At 41.7% G+C, this 19,549-nt stretch overlaps 11 protein-coding genes across 11 annotated transcripts; 5 read left to right on the top strand and 6 right to left on the bottom strand.

Annotated features, from left to right (window-relative positions):
* Positions 1 to 2,536: 2,536 nt before the first annotated feature.
* On the top strand, positions 2,537 to 5,056 carry PAS_chr2-2_0482 (uncharacterized protein; the record flags this gene model as incomplete). The annotated part of the gene is made up of 1 exon (XM_002491896.1): positions 2,537 to 5,056. One exon carries the CDS (start codon positions 2,537 to 2,539, stop codon positions 5,054 to 5,056), a length of 2,520 nt encoding a protein of 839 aa, XP_002491941.1.
* A 1,885-nt stretch (positions 5,057 to 6,941) lies between these two features.
* On the top strand, positions 6,942 to 7,454 carry PAS_chr2-2_0254 (DNA repair methyltransferase (6-O-methylguanine-DNA methylase); the record flags this gene model as incomplete). The annotated part of the gene is made up of 1 exon (XM_002491895.1): positions 6,942 to 7,454. One exon carries the CDS (start codon positions 6,942 to 6,944, stop codon positions 7,452 to 7,454), a length of 513 nt encoding a protein of 170 aa, XP_002491940.1.
* A 66-nt stretch (positions 7,455 to 7,520) lies between these two features.
* PAS_chr2-2_0255 (Hypothetical protein) lies at positions 7,521 to 7,880 on the bottom strand (the record flags this gene model as incomplete). The annotated part of the gene is made up of 1 exon (XM_002491894.1): positions 7,521 to 7,880. One exon carries the CDS (start codon positions 7,878 to 7,880, stop codon positions 7,521 to 7,523), a length of 360 nt encoding a protein of 119 aa, XP_002491939.1.
* Positions 7,881 to 8,151: 271 nt separating this feature from the next.
* On the bottom strand, positions 8,152 to 9,468 carry PAS_chr2-2_0256 (Hypothetical protein; the record flags this gene model as incomplete). Its single annotated transcript, XM_002491893.1, has 1 exon — positions 8,152 to 9,468. One exon carries the CDS (start codon positions 9,466 to 9,468, stop codon positions 8,152 to 8,154), a length of 1,317 nt encoding a protein of 438 aa, XP_002491938.1.
* Positions 9,469 to 9,756: 288 nt separating this feature from the next.
* Positions 9,757 to 10,113, top strand: PAS_chr2-2_0257 (40S ribosomal protein S20; the record flags this gene model as incomplete). Its single annotated transcript, XM_002491892.1, has 1 exon — positions 9,757 to 10,113. The coding sequence occupies one exon, from the start codon at positions 9,757 to 9,759 to the stop codon at positions 10,111 to 10,113; it is 357 nt and encodes a 118-aa protein (XP_002491937.1).
* A 578-nt stretch (positions 10,114 to 10,691) lies between these two features.
* Positions 10,692 to 13,058, top strand: PAS_chr2-2_0258 (Hypothetical protein; the record flags this gene model as incomplete). The annotated part of the gene is made up of 1 exon (XM_002491891.1): positions 10,692 to 13,058. The coding sequence occupies one exon, from the start codon at positions 10,692 to 10,694 to the stop codon at positions 13,056 to 13,058; it is 2,367 nt and encodes a 788-aa protein (XP_002491936.1).
* A 239-nt stretch (positions 13,059 to 13,297) lies between these two features.
* Positions 13,298 to 15,136, top strand: PAS_chr2-2_0259 (Bud neck-localized, SH3 domain-containing protein required for cytokinesis; the record flags this gene model as incomplete). Its single annotated transcript, XM_002491890.1, has 1 exon — positions 13,298 to 15,136. The coding sequence occupies one exon, from the start codon at positions 13,298 to 13,300 to the stop codon at positions 15,134 to 15,136; it is 1,839 nt and encodes a 612-aa protein (XP_002491935.1).
* A 57-nt stretch (positions 15,137 to 15,193) lies between these two features.
* PAS_chr2-2_0260 (Putative magnesium transporter) lies at positions 15,194 to 17,641 on the bottom strand (the record flags this gene model as incomplete). The annotated part of the gene is made up of 1 exon (XM_002491889.1): positions 15,194 to 17,641. One exon carries the CDS (start codon positions 17,639 to 17,641, stop codon positions 15,194 to 15,196), a length of 2,448 nt encoding a protein of 815 aa, XP_002491934.1.
* Positions 17,642 to 17,843: 202 nt separating this feature from the next.
* PAS_chr2-2_0261 (Hypothetical protein) lies at positions 17,844 to 18,212 on the bottom strand (the record flags this gene model as incomplete). Its single annotated transcript, XM_002491888.1, has 1 exon — positions 17,844 to 18,212. The coding sequence occupies one exon, from the start codon at positions 18,210 to 18,212 to the stop codon at positions 17,844 to 17,846; it is 369 nt and encodes a 122-aa protein (XP_002491933.1).
* A 212-nt stretch (positions 18,213 to 18,424) lies between these two features.
* Positions 18,425 to 18,700, bottom strand: PAS_chr2-2_0262 (Hypothetical protein; the record flags this gene model as incomplete). The annotated part of the gene is made up of 1 exon (XM_002491887.1): positions 18,425 to 18,700. One exon carries the CDS (start codon positions 18,698 to 18,700, stop codon positions 18,425 to 18,427), a length of 276 nt encoding a protein of 91 aa, XP_002491932.1.
* A 250-nt stretch (positions 18,701 to 18,950) lies between these two features.
* On the bottom strand, positions 18,951 to 19,157 carry PAS_chr2-2_0483 (uncharacterized protein; the record flags this gene model as incomplete). The annotated part of the gene is made up of 1 exon (XM_002491886.1): positions 18,951 to 19,157. The coding sequence occupies one exon, from the start codon at positions 19,155 to 19,157 to the stop codon at positions 18,951 to 18,953; it is 207 nt and encodes a 68-aa protein (XP_002491931.1).
* Positions 19,158 to 19,549: the final 392 nt, after the last annotated feature.

The following is a 19,549-nucleotide window of genomic DNA, read 5'->3' as shown; positions in this document are numbered from 1 at the left end:
ACTAACAATATAAAGATGATATGAAAGCCTGCCGATACTTTCCAAGTTTTGTAATCTACGCTGAATCTCTCATACAATATCTTCTTACACTCGGTCCATCACAACACTCTTACGTCTTTTCTCTCGGATTGTTCGAACTTGCAAATTACCGTTTCTGCACGTGCATGCGCTACCTGCTAAGTAAATAGCTGAATAACCAGGAAAACCGGTTAAATGTTTCTAGACTTGTTTCGGATTTATTACTATTATCATAAAAATAGTCCTTGCTGCCTTTTCCTGAATAGGTGAAAAGCGATTTATGCAACTAATCAGGCCTTGCATTTGACGGAACCGAGACTGGTCGCATAATGCGTCAGGGAAAACAGTCTCTGCAAATATCCAATGAACAAAGTCCCAGCAACAGTGTTACAAAAAGGAATCTGGAATCAGGCAAGCCGTCGTCAACATGACTGATCTGCAGAAAACAATTTTTTTTACCTCTTTTGGCCTTTTAAAGTGTGGAAGTATTATTATGGAAAAGATCTCACACCGAAACATGACTGCCAAAACTAGCTTTTTCTTAAAATAATCGCATTCAACAGCCACAAAAAATGTGTCACCGCATTGAACGGATATAACAACTACGCTAAACCAACTTGAAAGAAAGCCGTTAAGCAAGCATGTTTGTTCGGATAAGTTCCCGAGAAAAATCAATCATCCACTCTGCCTCTCTGTAAGTGAACAAGAAAAAGAAAATAATTCATGCAAGTACTCTGGAAGTAGTATCCGAAAAAAGCTGTTATCTGTTGCAAAAAACCCAAGATGCAGACTCTGGTCCAATGCGGGGGGTGTTAGCTGATATCCATGCCGGATGCAGGCAGTGACAATAAACGTCGTCTCGGCTACACTATATGCATGCAAGAAAAAGTAAAAAAAATAAATCAAGGAACATCATCATGCGTCGAGAAAACTTGAAGATCAAGTCATTGAATCGATAATTACCAAAAAGAGGAGGTCATGTTACAAACAGGAATGACTCAAAACGATGCGTTGCCGATGTTGTCTACTTCGAAGCAAAAAGAAGATGAGAAACTAAATTATGTTACAAATCTAATTGAGTAGTTTGTCCGCAGAATTTTCCCACTAATTGCAAACCTCTCTTGATAACCGTTGCTGCTCACAAGTTTTTCGGAAACCCGAAGCAAACAGCTACATGAGTCGTTTGCCAACCAAAAATGAAGAAGGTCAAGATCTCACTTTTTTTCCAGGCGATATGCGGGTAAATGCAGAAGCATGTAAGATTAATTACCGATGTACTTTGCTGCAACTAATTGTTTCATCGAACATTCCTATTGCAAGTCACTATTATTTCTGTAGGTCGTTCACATTTTGTGGCTATAATCGTATAGAGATAGCTATTTTGGTGATAGTAAATATGCACTTCAACTTCCTGATGGCCTGTTATTTTGGTTTTATAATTGTGATTCCGAATCCAGTCAGGAGATTGATGAGATTATAACCTTTTTGGGGTTGGCAAAGTCTTGAGGAGGTGCAAAAACGGAAAGAACAAAAGGAATACATATTATGCTGAAACTGAAGTGTACAGATGGATGCCTCGACTCCGAACAGGTTTAGCTGGTTTTGGCTGTTTTGATGCTCTTCTGCCTTAACTTGGCATTCTTTGCTATTATCGTAGCTACACCTCAATCCCGTGTACGCATTCTTTCAAATAAAGGAAAATGCAGCTTGAGCAAAAGTTTAGTGGCAATTTTCTGATGGAGGTAGTTCGATTCGTTAGATTATTTTCGCTCAGAGTTCTCGTCTACATTAATCTCTATCACTAGTAGTAGTCTTTGTTGAATTACAGTTCGTCTAGTATATCCTCAGAACATTTAGTTGTGTTTGGAAAGAAGAAAGGTGGGGTAATTTGATTATGGCTTTGTGTTTTCACTATGCCAAGCTGTAATAAGCCCGTAGCCTTGGGCATGAAAGCACTATCCTCTTTTGGACTGGGCGCAGACGCTCTATAATTCCGGGGCCATAAACTTACCTATACTGCCTATTTCAAGTGTCTGCATGAACACAATTGGATTGTTTGATGATAATAATATTTAATCAGTAAATTGAAATAAATTCAATTCCTTGGGCCTTGAGCACGGCGAACCTTTAAAAATTCTGTCAAACTCGTTCCATGTCTGACTTTGGTTCTGAAAATTTTTTTTTTCTAAATCATTGGACTACTTAGGCTATTATCTGGCTGCCATATGATAGTGACCACTTTCTTATTTTAGAATAGCAAAAGTGTTAAAAAGAACTCAAAGTGAAACCGAGGGAGAACGCATATCCGGACCATGCATGTATATGCATGCATAGAAGATCCTGCAACCACAGAAGTTTTCGAAAATTTTTGCTTCTACACCAGTCCAGGTTAGTTAGAAAGAAGCCTTACATCTTCCTCAATCCGATCCAGAATTATGTATATAAATACTGTTTCATGTCCTTTCCAACGGTTCATCTAAAAAGAGATCATCAGCTTGCTCATTAAACTTTCTTTGCTATGGTTTCACTGCGATCGATATTCACCTCTTCTATCTTAGCTGCAGGTCTGACAAGAGCTCATGGAAGCTCAGGAAAGACTTGCCCTACTTCTGAGGTCTCTCCTGCCTGTTATGCCAATCAATGGGAAACAACGTTTCCTCCTTCCGACATAAAAATTACTGGGGCTACTTGGGTGCAAGACAATATATACGATGTGACCCTCTCTTATGAAGCAGAGTCGTTGGAGTTAGAGAATCTGACTGAGCTCAAGATTATTGGTCTTAACAGTCCTACAGGTGGTACAAAGCTCGTTTGGTCCCTAAACTCGAAAGTATACGACATTGACAACCCAGCAAAATGGACCACAACTCTAAGAGTTTATACAAAGAGTTCAGCGGATGATTGTTACGTCGAAATGTACCCATTCCAGATTCAAGTTGACTGGTGTGAAGCTGGTGCTTCTACTGACGGATGCAGCGCATGGAAGTGGCCTAAGAGTTACGACTATGATATTGGATGTGACAACATGCAGGACGGTGTTTCAAGAAAACACCACCCTGTCTACAAATGGCCAAAGAAGTGCTCCTCCGACTGTGGTGTTGAACCAACTACATCTGATGAGCCTGAAGAGCCAACTACATCTGAGGAGCCTGTAGAACCAACTTCCTCTGATGAAGAGCCAACTACCTCTGAGGAGCCAACTACTTCCGAAGAGCCTGAAGAGCCAACCACTTCTGATGAACCTGAAGAGCCAACTACATCTGAGGAGCCTGAAGAGCCAACCACTTCTGAGGAGCCTGAAGAACCAACNACNTCTGAAGAGCCAACTACATCTGAAGAGCCTGAAGAGCCAACCTCCTCCGATGAGGAGCCAACCACTTCTGATGAACCTGAAGAACCAACTACATCTGACGAGCCTGAAGAACCAACCACTTCTGAAGAGCCAACCACTTCTGAGGAGCCTGAAGAGCCAACCACTTCGTCAGAAGAGCCAACGCCTTCCGAGGAGCCTGAAGGTCCTACTTGCCCCACTTCTGAGGTCTCTCCTGCCTGTTATGCCGATCAATGGGAAACAACCTTCCCTCCTTCCGACATAAAAATTACTGGTGCTACTTGGGTAGAAGACAATATATATGATGTGACCCTCTCTTATGAAGCAGAGTCATTGGAGTTAGAGAATCTGACTGAGCTCAAGATTATTGGTCTTAACAGTCCTACAGGTGGTACAAAGGTTGTTTGGTCCTTGAACTCCGGCATATATGACATTGACAACCCAGCAAAATGGACCACAACTCTAAGAGTTTATACAAAGAGTTCAGCGGATGATTGTTACGTCGAAATGTACCCATTCCAGATTCAAGTTGACTGGTGTGAAGCTGGTGCTTCTACTGACGGATGCAGCGCATGGAAGTGGCCTAAGAGTTACGACTATGATATTGGATGTGACAACATGCAGGACGGTGTTTCAAGAAAACACCACCCTGTCTACAAATGGCCAAAGAAGTGCTCCTCCAACTGCGGTGTTGAACCAACTACATCTGATGAACCTGAAGAGCCAACGACTTCTGAGGAACCTGAAGAGCCAACTACATCTGAGGAGCCTGAAGAGCCAACTTCCTCCGATGAGGAGCCAACTACTTCCGAAGAGCCTGAAGAGCCAACCACTTCTGATGAACCTGAAGAGCCAACTACATCTGAGGAGCCTGAAGAGCCAACCACTTCTGAGGAGCCTGAAGAACCAACCACTTCTGAGGAACCTGAAGAGCCAACTACCTCCGATGAGGAGCCAGGAACTACCGAGGAGCCTTTAGTGCCAACTACTAAGACAGAAACGGACGTCTCAACTACCTTGTTGACTGTCACTGATTGTGGAACCAAAACCTGCACCAAGTCTTTGGTCATAACTGGAGTTACCAAGGAGACTGTCACTACTCATGGAAAAACTACTGTTATAACTACTTACTGTCCTTTGCCAACAGAAACAGTTACGCCAACCCCAGTCACCGTTACTTCTACCATTTATGCTGACGAAAGTGTCACTAAGACCACCGTCTACACCACTGGTGCCGTTGAGAAGACAGTTACCGTTGGAGGTTCTTCTACTGTTGTCGTAGTCCACACACCATTGACAACTGCAGTGGTGCAAAGCCAGTCCACTGATGAAATCAAGACCGTTGTCACTGCCCGCCCATCTACCACCACTATTGTGAGAGATGTGTGTTACAACAGTGTTTGCTCAGTTGCTACAATAGTTACTGGTGTCACAGAAAAGACCATAACCTTCAGCACTGGATCAATTACCGTTGTTCCAACCTATGTTCCACTGGTGGAATCTGAAGAACATCAAAGAACAGCTTCAACCTCTGAAACCAGAGCTACCAGTGTTGTTGTACCAACTGTTGTAGGACAATCATCAAGTGCTTCTGCTACTTCCTCCATCTTCCCATCAGTCACCATCCATGAAGGTGTCGCAAATACTGTGAAGAATTCTATGATATCCGGAGCAGTTGCACTTCTCTTCAATGCATTGTTCCTATAAGAAATCAACTATTTTAACCTTCTATCTGTTTCTATTATTTTCCTACATAAATTATTTATTAATGCAAAGCATTTGATGTCTTAAAATATAGCGTAGAAATTGAATTGTGCTTGCTGTGCAAGACACGGATAATGCAAATACTGTGATTGGCTTCTCGAATAGATCTCATTTTCGAGATCTGAAGAATCTATGTAAGTGGAAACGGATTTGCCCGTGGTGGCCTTCAGCTGAAGAGTACAACCCACGAGGATTATCATCATTCCTCATAATTTAGTTTTTGATAATGTCGCATAGATAAGTCCAATTCTATCGGCTATTACTCGTCAAACAAATGGAAAATACAACTTTCCACATTTTGGAGCTCGCGGCCATGACTACCATGGGTTTTACCTATTTGGGTAGGCATTTTGCATCAAGATACATACGCTTGCAGCCATGCTAGTTACCCGACAATTTCCATGAATTTGCTAGGACCTGAGCCTGACATAACTTGCTGTATACGTAGCTGTTGGTGATTACCACAAATTAACGTTTATTTTCAAATGAAAAGAAGCACGTAGCACTGACAGCTTTTCATATTTGTAGGAAAGTTTTGCCATAATAAGAAGCGGTAGAAAACCTTCTAATCGAATCTTACCAAGTTTTCCAGGCCAACCTCCTGCATGCGACCCGAAAAAGTTTGATGCATAATTTTTTACATGGAATCAACTTTCGCTAGAACTATTGTGCATAATTTGTGCATGCATCAAGCGCATCGGGTTTCATAAGCCAAGGTAAGGGTGCGGAAGATACACACATCCAACGAAAAATCTTACCAAAACGAGCAAATTTGAAAAAACAGCCTTTGAAGCCAGGATTATTGATGTTGTTTTGTTGTACCAATAAATGATGGAGCCTATATTATGTTTTGGCTGTCTCTGGAGCAGCTGAAAAACTATGTTTGGTATTAAGAGTAGAAAGGAGAGCATTTACCATCTCTGTACACACTTCTTCCACCGGAGAAAAGTCAATCATAATACTACGGGGCAAGGGGTGTGATTTAAACGGACTAAAAGTTATTCTCTTATCTCTGTCACCCTAACAGGTCCCAATTCGTGAATAAACACCAGAAATTATACGGCACCATGATTCTCTTCTACCTGAATGTTTTTAGAAATTTGAGGAAAGCGTTCATTCTGAGGACAAAATTATGTCACTAATTATTGAATGAGCAATGATGTTCTATCAAGAGAATATTGTAAAGGGAAACGGTTAATGACCATCATCAAAATGTAATTCTCAACATTCATCTAGACAATTCTAATTATTGTTGGAATAAACTGAAAATGTTGTCCTTTTTTGTTTTCTTTTTCTTTTTTTTTTCTTTTTTCCACATTAGAACAACCAGTAGCCAACATCGAGTTTTACCTCCGGGCAGCTGATTCTTCACAAATAAAACCCTGGTTGAGAACACATTCAGTGAACCACAACTGTGGAATATCTTGCTTCAATTAAGCTATGAAACTAGCTCCTCGACAGACCTATAGTTGGCCATAACCGTGTGCACTGTTCAGGTTATGCTCGCCATGAAATGGCATCGTTTTCGGCTTCAGCCGTTGCAGAACTTAGAGATGTCTGTCTGCCCGCACAGTCGAACTCGCTCCAGGTACAACTGCCTGGACGCGAAAGTCCAATCTTTCCTTTTCTCGTGTTTGGAGATATTCGGGTGTCTCATCTCTTCATTTGATTGAACGGTAGGCGAATTCTTGTTGATCAAGAATCTCAGTGGTTTAATCAGTTAGACAGTAATATCAGCAATATCGGCGGTTTAAAAAAAGTTTATCAAAACTAGTATTTACGTATTTTGTGCCTTCCCCAATTCCGTAAGTAACACAGCTATCGCACAATGCTGAATTATACGGTGTTTACGTTCAAGTTTGGAACAGCTTTGGCTGTATACGAAGATGATACCATCGTTTACATCTCTTTAGGGTTTGACAATCAGGAATTAGTTCAAGAGATGAAAAGTGATTTTAAAGCGATTGATGAGCCCATAAACGCAAATGTTGACCAGAAGACAGTGGAGAGTTTAAAACACTATCTCAATAACCAAGAGACACCACAGCCAAAATACTCCTATCACCTATTCGGAACCGAGTTTCAAAGAAACGTGTGGGATTGTTTAATCCAGTCGAAAAGAGGAGAAACGTTTACCTACTCGGGTTTAGCTGAGAAACTGGGTTTGGGTGCCAACAGTTCTAGAGCTGTTGCAAATGCCGTTGGAGCCAACAAAATATCAATACTAATTCCATGTCATCGTATTCTTAGGAAGGATGGCGATCTAGGGGGTTACAGATGGGGACCCGATATAAAAAGGAAACTTCTCCTAGAGGAGGCTCAAAGTTTGAATGCAGTGTGAGGTTTTATCTTCCCAACTGGATATTCCGCCTGACGACATTTGGTGCCGTCGGAGGTTTGTATTCGTTCACTTCAACAATGGGGGTTTATCCTTCTTGCTCTTTTTCTTTTGCATCACTGAGAGGAAGACGTTTAGAACTGCGTGAGCCAGGTTGAGCATTAATTTCAGAACATTTGATGGGCTTTTTTTCTCAATTCCCCTAAAAGACAAAACTGTCATTGCGTCTGAGGTTAAAGAGAAATGGCTTGAAGAGTAGTGATGATCTATAAGGGTGAAGAACTGCTCGTTCGGAGCATTTTTTATGCAAGCGTTGTAGATTTGTGTATAGTATCGTTCCCAGCTGGAGTATCTGGTTTTTAGTTTGCGTAGCCCATTTGGAAATACGCGTAAAGACGCATCAGTATTAGACAGTGTCAGTAGCTCCATTTGAAGATGCTGCCACAAACGGAAGGGTTGATTGTTGTTTAAGGCAAGTTCGGAGACGCTTCACAGGGATGCAAGAAAGCGTGAGGCAATTCGTAAGCAGTAATCCAGTATCGAATACTAGAATAAAAGAGTGTCCGTCCAAGGTAGTGGTAACTTTACTGCTCTGGTCAGCTCAACCATGTACATCATCTGGTGTACGCAACAGTGAATTATGTTGTGGGGAAAATTACTCTATTAGTTTAGAAAGTAGAAAAGGGCACACTAACACTACTTAAAACACAGTACCGTCACTAATCAAGTTGATTGGAGGACCGCTAGTTTTGGGTCTTAAAGAAGCTGCAATTCGCCTTCCAGAAGGCCACGATCCCGCTTCAATCAATTGGGGAAGGATTAACTGGTATTCCGTTCCAGTAATCTTCAAATAGTCATTCACCCGAGGCAGTATGTAATCCAAGAGGACGATTGTTGAAGATCTCCATTCCACGATAACATCATCAATAGCTGTGAAACTAGGTATTCCTTGGTCTGTCTTTGACTCCTTCGATAGCTCCAGTCCTTTCTGCAAAGCTTCCTCTTTCAATGTCAGTAGCCCCAAGTCAACGAAAACACCACCGTTTCGATACTCTGGTAAACCTGTTAACAACTCAGTGTTGTAAATTTCTAGGTGACCAAACTTGCGCAAGGGGAGCAGCAAGGAGTATGTCAGCCATTGTGTGAGTTTGTGGAACGTGACAATAGAATCGTTTAGCTTCAATTTCCATGCATCTCCCACAGAAAACCCATCAACAACGGTCCGAGTTGAATCTTTAGGCCAGATGTCATGTAGACCCTTCATCAGTGTTGTCCACAAGTCCTCTAAATTCAGCTTATATCCGGACTCACCGATTTTTTCACAAGTGGGCAGAGCTATTAGATAATCCAGCAGATTTCCTGGCCTGGAATCCTGTCCAAATATCTCCTTTTTTGACTCTAGAATGTTACCAATTTTGCGAATAAGGTTTAGTCTACCGTCGAAACCATATAATTTGTTGTTGTCGGTAATCTGAAACCCCTTTTCTAGTAGCTCTGGCGAGTAATTGGCCAATTTGAGTCCATTGACTTGGTAAGGAGAGGACTGATCATTGCTGAAGTCTCCATTAACAAACATATGAAAGCTTGCAACAGCAATTCCTTCGGATCGGTTGAAAATGGTCCCATTCTCATCAAACTTCCATTCATTGCCAGCACCTGCATCAATCAACACGCTTACAACGAAAAGATCCAAAGTACGTTTGCATATCTCATAATCCGTCAGACCAGATTTAGTCCACTCAGTGATCAGATTTGTCAATCTTGGGTTGCCGCCGACTTCGAAATGTTGATAACGTCCGTGAACAGGGATGGTTAATAGAGATTCCTTTGTGGGATAGCTGGAGGTGATAGTCTCAGAAACATACTTCACGATATCATCTAGCCTCGAGATGTCAACGTCAAAATTGGTGAGCTTATTCTCCAGTAATGCCTTCAAGGTGGGGCTATTTGTTTCTCTAACCGACCTGATGGATAACAAATACTCGATATCACTCTGGTTTCCAGTGGAATTGGTCATTTTTGGGTGGTTACAACCCAGGATATGAGGTGGAACTTATATGGATATGGATGCCCCACCATAGCTGATACCGATTGTATGGGGAGGAGGCTCTACCGACGCATTAAGGCGGATAAAAACAAGAGCAACAAATTACATCCGAACACCAACACAGGTGATCACAAATTAAAGCCCTAACATCTTTACATCCTTAGGTTTCGCGTGGACCCGCCCACTACTCTCAAAAACTTTTCACCGGTTCACACTAAACTTCGAAACTAACCTACTGAACGTCTCAAATCAGAAAACATGTCCGACCAAATCAAAGACCAAAAGTCTCAAGACCAGCAAGTCCAGATCTTAAAGATCAGAATTACTTTGACCTCCACCAAGGTTAAGCAGTTGGAGAGAGTCTCTGCAAACATCATTGCCAACGCCAACCAAAGACGTTTGTTCAAGAAGGGACCCGTTAGAATGCCAACCAAGGTCTTGAAGATCAACACCAGAAAGACCCCTAACGGTGAAGGTTCCAAGACTTGGGATACCTATGAAATGAGAATCCACAAGAGATACATTGACTTGCACGCTCCTTCCACTGACATCAAGCAGATCACCCAGATCACTGTTGAGCCAGGTGTGGATGTCGAAGTTTCCATGGCTGCCTAAGCTTTTGGATTCTGTGTCTGAAATCGGGCATTTGTATGAACTGAAAGATCAATAACTCTAGGCGTACCGTGTATTAGGATTACCAGTACTATTACATGAGACGTTACGGTGTTAGCTATCAGCTATTGAATTCGGAATATACGATGTTTCCCCATATCTTTTACTTGTAGAGTGTAGAGGGTTTCCATCCTTTCCTAGAAATCTTGTAGCGTAGACTGCCAGGCACCTGTTATGAAGAACAGAGGAAATGCGATTAGGTGGGCAATCTGCAGTACCTCTCCGTTTCTCTCTCTCTATTTAATTTGCAATTGCAGTTACAAAGACCGTGTCGTGGAGGATTTCTTCAGAAACCACCAACATTTATATGTTGAGGGGATGATTCCTCAGTAGAGGTCTTGTGACTCCATACCAATCTGATGCACAATCTAATGCACAGCAAAGGAGAACAATAAGAAAAAAATTAAACAATTCGAGCTCGCGTTAGTTTTGGCCCTGCATCCACGACCTTTTCAACCTTCACTGTTATTCCAACAGTTTACGTGCACCTTCTTCTAAGTTTTCTTTTCAGTACTTCAAGCATGATCAAGATACTCAATAAAGCAGCGAGGGTCATCGTTGTGACATTGCTGCGTCCTGGTGAATTGTTTAAAGCACAAGCTAGCAGAGATGACATACCCAAAACCGTGTTCAAGTTCTACTTTGTGGTGCTTGTCAGCTTCACTTTTATCCACCTGTTGCTCAGTGGTCTGAATAGCAATGAGAGGCTGCAGTACCATTATTCCCCAGAGGCTGATGTTTCGGTTTCAAATACATCCGACAGTTGGAATTTCGGCAGCTACTACCAATATGGCCAAGATATCCCAATTTACGTGGATTCTATTCTACCTATAGGAAATTCCTATAATAGGGAGCTGTCGTTTCAAAAAATCGATTATTACGACCCATTATTCCAATTTTCCTCCCTGTTCAACAGCAAAACGAAGGAACTGCTCTTCGATGGATTCGACCATATAGAATCACGGTTTTCCATGCCCAAGTCCGGGCTTTTGTCTAAACTTCAAAAGAGTACTGGCTATTTGTACATGCCTCCGTATAGAGTACAAATGAACCATCAGCAACAGCTCTGGAAACTTGGTGAGATTGTGTACACACCACAAGAAGCTCTTCGAATCAACACCTTGATCAGGAAAGGTTATGGCTACCAGTTTTACATCGACAAACTTCCTGTGGCGTACACCCATTCGCAGATGGATATACTGAATAACGATGACAGATATCTGTCTCGTCGAGGTATTCCATTAGGCTATGTTGACGATTACAATAGGGTCGTTTTTAACAATTATCTCAGTTTTATCATCAATTACACCAAAATCCCAGATAATGACAAGTTGTACGAAAAACTACTGGAGTTGACCGAAAAATTAAATCAAGATGAAGGACCACAACCAGAAAAAGAGAAACAGCACAATGAGCCTTTGATGACGGAAGATCCTGCATTGTATAACTACAAAATCAATGCAGCCAGTGCCGCTGCTTATTCATCTGAATACAGTACCAGGCATGGTAGTTTCAAGGCCAGTTTGTTCCCACCAACATACCTTTCGGAAACACATAACACCACAGTTGCATTCTATTACACGGTCCAGTTTTCCGAGAGAGAGTCATCCAGCAGGCAGGCCGGCTTCACAAGAATTTACGATCATTTCAATGAGAGGTTCCCAACTATAGCAACCCAGACTCGTAACTTCATAATGTACATGGTTGTTCTTTGGGTAACGATTGCAGCAGTGACATATCCATCCAATATAGCAAACTCGATCAATGCTAAACTGGTGGCGATTAACGATAAAACTGTTGCAGATTATCACCTCGTATCTTCAATTTTACGCAACCATGTGACTATCTTAGGCGCTAGTATAGTATTAGGGTTGAGTGCTTATACTTGTTCAACGCTTGTCTCGACGTTAGTATTTTGTTTGATCTTCCCTGGTCAACCATTTTTTTCGTTTGCTGCATCGCTTGCATTGTTATCACCCATTCTAGGTTTTGCTACAAGTGCCGCATATAATTCACTGGTGGAATTTAAAGCGCCTAGTCCAAAGCTATCCGTCGAGGAAAAGGAGGCGGAATCTGAACCATATGGACAACTTTCGATTAGTTTCCCTGACACATCGAGTGTGGTTCTGTGTGCATCTGGTGTTGTTTTCTTCACCATTTTGGTTGCATTTTTGGTCCTTGAAGCGTTAACCAGCTCATTCCATGTTTTCAGGACTTTGTTTGTCATATTATTATTTACCACTACAATTTTAATTCCAGGATGTCTAGTCGGGTATTGGATGGTCCCCTTGAGTGAGAACAATTCCACAGACCTGCTTAGCGCAAAGACTGCAAGCAATCGGAGCCTTCATCGTTCATTTTACACCAAGTTTATTAAGTTCCCCCTGGTTGAACTTTCATCGCAAGTTATTAGCTTTGTTCCTTTTGCTATACCCTTATTCAAACTGCTCACGATCGTGGCCTATGGAAAGCCTTATCCAACTCGAGAACTAAACGGAACATTATTGCTGTCCGTGATTCAGAGCGCTTTGCTGGCGGCAAGTTTGGCTACTTACAGGTGTTGTTTGGTCAAGTACTATTTCAGCGACCTGCAAGCTAAGTTTTACTTTATTGGAGCTCCCTTTATTTCCGTTCCTCTTGTGAACATTTTGTACTGGGCCACGGTTACTGGTAGCTTCAAGGTTTTCAACGCTACGGGGGGCAACTACTTAGACAATTTTGAAGGCAATTCATTCATCAATCATGCATTGGACAACTACAACCTCATGTATTTTCTACTCTTCCTAGTGGGTGTTTGTGCCGTCCAGGTGTTATTCCAAGTTTTCATTGGAAACAGTGTACTTTACTTTTACGAACGCCCATACAAAAGTCGTTCTACTATTTATTGAAGATTGGGTGTGTGTGGTTTAATGTTTAATGGATTAATAGCTGTGTTTTAGTTAGTAGGGACTAATGTATGTTCCTGTTGAGTTTTCTTTCCTAATCGAGACAGTTTTATTTTATGTGTTTATGTTTACCCCAAATAGGAAGTTTCCATCAAAGTTTCCCAGGACCACCCACAGACTCAAAACACAGCTCTGTATTTCCTGTTTCTTGCAATTGCTTTCTCAGTTCTTGAATCCCCAAGATGCCCGTTCCCACCGATGGAACATACGCCAATAACTTTTGGGGCAAAAATGATCACGGAAGCCAAATTGTCATCGACCAACTAAACAAATCCAGAAAATCGTGCGAAGAGCTGTACAGTTACTACAAAGAAAAAATCCAGTTGGAGGAAGAGTACTCTCGTAAGCTTGGATCGTTGAGCAAAAAGTACCTAGGTTCAGAGGAGTTCGGATCGTTGAAAGATGCCCTCCATACGTTGACGTTAGAGAGCCGACAAATAGCTGCAAGTCATCTGGCCGAGGCTGACCAGATATCCACTCAGGTTTCTGGGCCCTTGGAAACTTTCATCTCTTCCTGGAACGCCAAAAGGAAGCCAATTGAGTTGAATTTGGAAAAAATATGCAAGTATCGATCTGTTGTCACTCAAAAACTGGAGCATTCCAAGAAAAAATATCTTGCAGACTGTCAAAAACTTCAGGGTTACCAATCTCAGAAAATGCTAGCTGATGGACGGGAACTGGAGAAACTAGAAGCAAAAATTCCAAAACTGAAAGTCAACCTTAATCATCATAGACGCCAGTACTATGAGTATGTTAAGGAGCTCACAGAGTTGAATGAAATGTGGATTAGGGAATGGGGCCTAGCGTCAGTTACTTTACAACAACTGGAAGAAGAACGTATCAAGTTCATGAAGTCAAACATCTGGACTTTTGCAAACGTTATTTCAACTACATGTCTTTCAGATGATTCCTCAGCAGAAAATGTGAGAGTATCTCTTGAAAAATGTGAGTCGAAACAAGTAATTCAAGAATTTGTGGATCTCAAAGCAACGGGGTCAACAATCTACTCTTCTCCAAGGTTTATTGAGTTCTACCATAATGAGCAGGAAGAAGAACTCAAAATCTTGGCAACCTCCAATATTAACATTCTGAATCCAATGGATACTCTACCTCTATCAGATAGTTATTCGAAACGAAACATAGTAAACCCATCTGATCCTACCCTGGAAGACCAAAACAGAGCTGCATTTGAAGACCGCCATAATGATAACATGAAACAGTATAAAACACGGCCAGAGTCTTTAAGCTTATCAGGAAATGTCCGCTTGGACCCTCCATCGTCTCCCACACTTCTTTCCAGTTCACCACCAAATACCGAATTCACAACCACCGAGAGCGGGATCTTTTCCAGTAGTACCACACCAACCACTTACTCCAAGAGTTCTCAAAAAAGCTGGAATTCCCCAACTAGAAGAAGAAGCCGTTTGATGTACCAACGATTGGAAGCTCAAAAGAATAGTAAACATTCTGAAACACCAGCAGTGAACTCTTCACATCAATATTCACACCAATTCCCTCAATATGATCATTCCAAACAAACCAAGCCTCTTGCTGAGAATTCCCAAAAAGGTCCACCTCAGTTACAGCAGGACCTTTTAAAGTCGTACTTGGAAGATCTAAATCTGGGAGGAAATGGTGACATGAATAAACTGAGACAGTCATTGGGAAAAAGCTCAAATACGAGTAGGCCGATGTCAATGCATCTTGATTCACATTCAATCAAGTCACAAACCCCGTTGGAAAAGAGACCATCTTATCGTAGATCGAAGTCTGCTACAACTCTGAACCAGTTTATAGGAGTCAATGGATTGCCTGAGATTTCTAGTTCTGGTCATCAGGTACTCAAGTACTCCCGGGCTCTTTACAGTTATCGTGCCGATGTTGCCGGGGAGGTTTCTTTCCAAAAGAAGGATATCATGCTGGTATTGAACATGCAGCCAGATGGATGGTGGATGGTTGAATTACTTCGAACAGGAGACGTCGGACTTGCACCAAGCAACTACTTGACAGACCTTCAATGAGGTATATATTACATTACAAAAGGTGGTGAAGAAAATCTAAGCACAACGACGAACAAACTATATACCTGTAGCCCTCTTAGCATAGAGATATAAGCACGTGGCAAATGAAAACATTCCCAACGTAATTCCCCAAAACCATGCAAGTCCATCATAATCCTGACCGGGAACAATACAATTCATTCCCCACAAACCAGTAACTATATTCATTGGAAGGACAACAGTACCTAGGATGGTAATTTTTCCCAACACATCGTTCATGTCATTGTTCACTTTGGTCATATCGATGTTGATTTGAGCCAAGTAGTTCGAGTGTGATCTTGCTAGTAACTTCTCGTAGTGATTCAAAGCTTGGACCATAGTAACAATATGATCTTGGATATCTCCTAAGTACATTCCAATTTCGGATCTGGGAGCAACATCCCACTTCTCGTTGCATCTCTTAGCAAACCCCTTGATTACATCGGCTTTACTTCCCAAAAGTCGCAGCAGTGACATGACTCTTTTACGACACTCTCCAATTCTCCGCAACATATCACCCTTGCGCTTCCACCCCACTATATTAGAGCTAGTAGAGTTAGAAGAACCTGACAGCTTTGAAGATAAAGTCTTTGTCTCTGATCTGGAGGTGAGGTTTTCAAGATCAGAATCATCTTCGTCCGAGGAAGAACTGTCATTGATCAAGGAATGCAGCGAAAGAATAGCATCTTCTATCTCATTGACCTCATCCTCAATGCTCTCAATCATTGGAGCGAAGGCATCGGTGATGTCATCGATCAAGGCGTAACTAATCCAATCTGATGTTACGGTCAGGTAATCTCTCAATAAACGGGCTCGTCTTCTGACGTTGACAGGGTGTGGGGTAGCTGCAAAATGGAAGCTAATTACTGCATCTTTGAAAACACAGATATACATGTTTAGTGGTTCGAGTTCTCCTTCTTTGGGTTTATGTCGGTAACCTCCTTTTTGTTTGTTTTTACGTTCTTTTATCTTTTTGGTTCTGTAACTGATATTGGTATTGGTAGATGATAATGAACTCGTACTCTCAGAAACAATTGATCTGTTGTCCGCCAATTCCACGTAGCCATGATTCTTGTGAAATAGTCTATTGATTACTCCAGCGACGCCCGTGTTCTCTTCACTAACTTCATTATAACTTCTAGGACGGGAAATCTTGGAGTTTGCAGCTGCTTTACGCCTCTTATAACGTTCCTGAACAATGTCAAAGGATCTAAAACAGACAAAATAATACTCTTTGAATAATTCAACCTTCTCTCTTGTTTCACCAAGAAATATGTCTTCTGTTGTTAGAGGATGAATACCGAATGCTTTGGAAATCACCTTCATTTCCTCTTCGGTCGGATTAAGAACATCCAGCCAGAAGGGAATGATTCTGCTATCGGTATCTGCATCGGCACCAGAATCACTATTTGGGATTGGAGTCGCAGACTTTGAGATATTGAGGTTATTCACTGATGGTGGCTTGGAATTAGCGGCCCGAAATTTCTTCATATAAGTTGCAGAATTGAATAAGCCATCAAAAGACATGTTCTCCTCCTGAACCAAACCAGAGATCGATAAAGAATGGACTGTTGATTCCAAATCTTCCCGAAAGTACGTGAATCTGTATTGTTCAAATAGAACCCGAGAGTCTTTATGGGGAAAATTTTGTAGAGAGGTACTTGACTTGCGTTGTTTCCAGGGATTCACTTTGGGGGGTCTCAGCCTTCCATTGATAGGTTCCGTTTCATCAACACGAGACGATCCCAATCTTCGAAGCAGTTGCGGGGAAGGTACAGCACCCGTATCGATCGATGTAACTATAGGATATTGAAATCCAACATCAGTATTATCAGGAGCCTTGAAACTCTGTTCCTCGTTTGCGTTTATATCAGTTAGTGACTCCTCTTTGGCAAAGTCTTCCAACACCTGGATATCCGGCCAAACTTTTTGCTGACCTTGCTCATCCAAAGCTTCTACCGGGAAGCAAACGTCATTCAAAGATGATCCAGTAGAAGATCTTCGAGAGGAAGGATTAGAATCACTGAACTCAAATGGCTCATCACTTTCTTCAAATATTGAGTTGTGCGACTCCTTTCTAGTGTTCAGTAAATCCAGATCAATCCTAGCACTGCCGTTAGCGTCAATACCGGCAACTGATCCATAGTTCTGTCTTTCGTGGTGGAACTGGGGTGGGGGGATGCTTGCTACGGAGTGTCTTTTTACCCATTTTTCTGCAAAACTGGGCCTAGTAGTTTGACTAGGAGACCCACTTGAGGAAGCCGACTGTGTGCGAGCGGTTGATGGACGATTAGGTCCCATGCTATACCGCCGTGCAAGTGATTTCTTGCGCCTTTGGTGTTTATGAATGGTATGGTCAACAACGTAATCTGCCAAGTGACTTTGCGGCTGCGAAGAGTCATCGTGTACCATGCCCATCGCATCCACTACTTCGTCTTCCCTGATTAAGGCATCCCTTTCGGAGCCTGAATCATCGTGTTTGGACATTGGCTAGAGCTAATAAGAAAACTGCAAGCAATATTGGTCGATTTAGTTGATAAGAGAAATCATCGCGCGAGTGATCTCTTTTGCCTGCTTAGAAGAAGCAACTGACTTCAATCAACAAACGACCAGGCGGCGATAAAAGCGATTCCTAGACGACTCCAGGTAAGTGTGATGCTAACCATCATTTTATTACTATAACAGTAAACTATTGCTTGTCTTCAATTTCTTGCTTAATTTGGGCTTCAATTTCGGCATCATCTTCCGATGTAACTATGGAGTTTCCTTTCACCTTTGTCTTTTTCTTTGAGTCATCCTCACCCGGTTTTTCACCATCCAACAGGTCCAGAGCAGATTGAATTTTCCCAATGTTATCGACGAGAGTTTTCCAGGTCTCTTCAGTCAGAGATATGCCTTTCTTTCCTGGTCTTAGTTCCCCTTCTGAAGTAGTATAGAACTCTCTGATATCCACCAGTTTAACTCCTTTAAAGTTGCGCACAGTGACCTGTTTCTTCTTACCCAAATCAATCTTGGTTTCGTTGACCTCGTCGTCCAATTGCCGTTTTTGGGGCGTCATAACAGAATAAGTTGTGAATAATAATCCTGAGATTTGGAGCAAGCTGAAGCTGGTTACTTAGCGAAAATTGCGTCAAACCTACTGGGGTTCATGGGCGGATACAGATAAATAATCTGCGTACCAGCACCACCATTCTCATTTATTCCAATGACCACATCCTCTCATAGGTGGGGAAACCTCGAACATGCAGTGTTTATTCTTGATACTGGTAATTAACGCTTGAACAGTTGATCAATCTCACTTTTGGAGACATCTCTAAACGACCCGCAGATGGTGCATTTTATTCTCTTGCTGAAATGTAACGGCAGAAACGGGATCCAAAACATGGAAAAAAACCTTCTATGACGTATAGCCTCCATGGAATCGTTATTGCATCTATCGCAATGGAGCTTGACACCTTCATATTTCTTTATGTTGCTGTCAAACTCGGGAAACCCGAATATGAAGAACATAACTGGACCTGGAATAGGAACTCCTGGAATACACATTGTCTTACTACTCCTCAAAACTAATAAAAATACGAATAAGCGTCCAATTCTTGATTGGGCAAGAACAAATAGGAGAAAGATTATGGGAAGAGTAAAAGTTGAACAGCAAGCTGCGTTTTTGCTGGTTCTTTGCTTCTGGCTCGAATACTTGATGAGGTTCTCCAGGTTTTTGTTTTTCCAAGTTCTAACATTATCCAGGCATCTCTACAAAGTATTGGTAAGCCCCTTGACATAGTTCATTAGTATATAGCTAAACCTTCTCCGCTATCATTCTTTTTACCTCCTCCTTTGGAAGATCCCTATATGCCCCACAGATTGAACACTTTAACCGTTTGTTCAGGTGAATTGGCACTACAGGGATCCAAAATAAGGAGAAGAACTTTCGATGCTTAATGGCCTCCATAGAAACATTGTGGCACCTGGAACAATAGTAGTGATGCCCTTCTAGGTCTGACATCTTTCCATCGTAATCGTCGACTGCTTCGTTAGTATTTGCCGTGTAAGGGATCGTTGCTACTTACATCCAAAAATAACTGGAATACACATTAGTGAGTGGAACGAATCAGCCAGCGAAAATCACTTTACATATATGATAATACGCATATGCTGGATTATTCTGAGAATGGATTAGATAATCAAGAAAGTTAAGGAGAGTGTTAGGGGTGAATGTTGAAAGCTGAAGTTTGAAAAAGAGTCAGAAATTAGGATCGAAGGGTAATAGCGACTATTAAAAGATAATAGATACATAATGAAGGATACGTGGCTTATTATTGGATATCTCAAGAGTAGTTAAGAGTATGATCTTCTCCCAGGGTCCAATCCAGACACCATTATATTCTTCAATCAGCT

Source organism: Komagataella phaffii, chromosome 2, assembly GCF_000027005.1.
Source record: "Komagataella phaffii GS115 chromosome 2, complete sequence".
Lineage (NCBI taxonomy): Eukaryota > Fungi > Ascomycota > Pichiomycetes > Pichiales > Pichiaceae > Komagataella > Komagataella phaffii.
The sequence above is the reverse complement of the archived record's forward strand: the minus strand, read 5'-3'. Positions and strand labels throughout refer to the sequence as shown.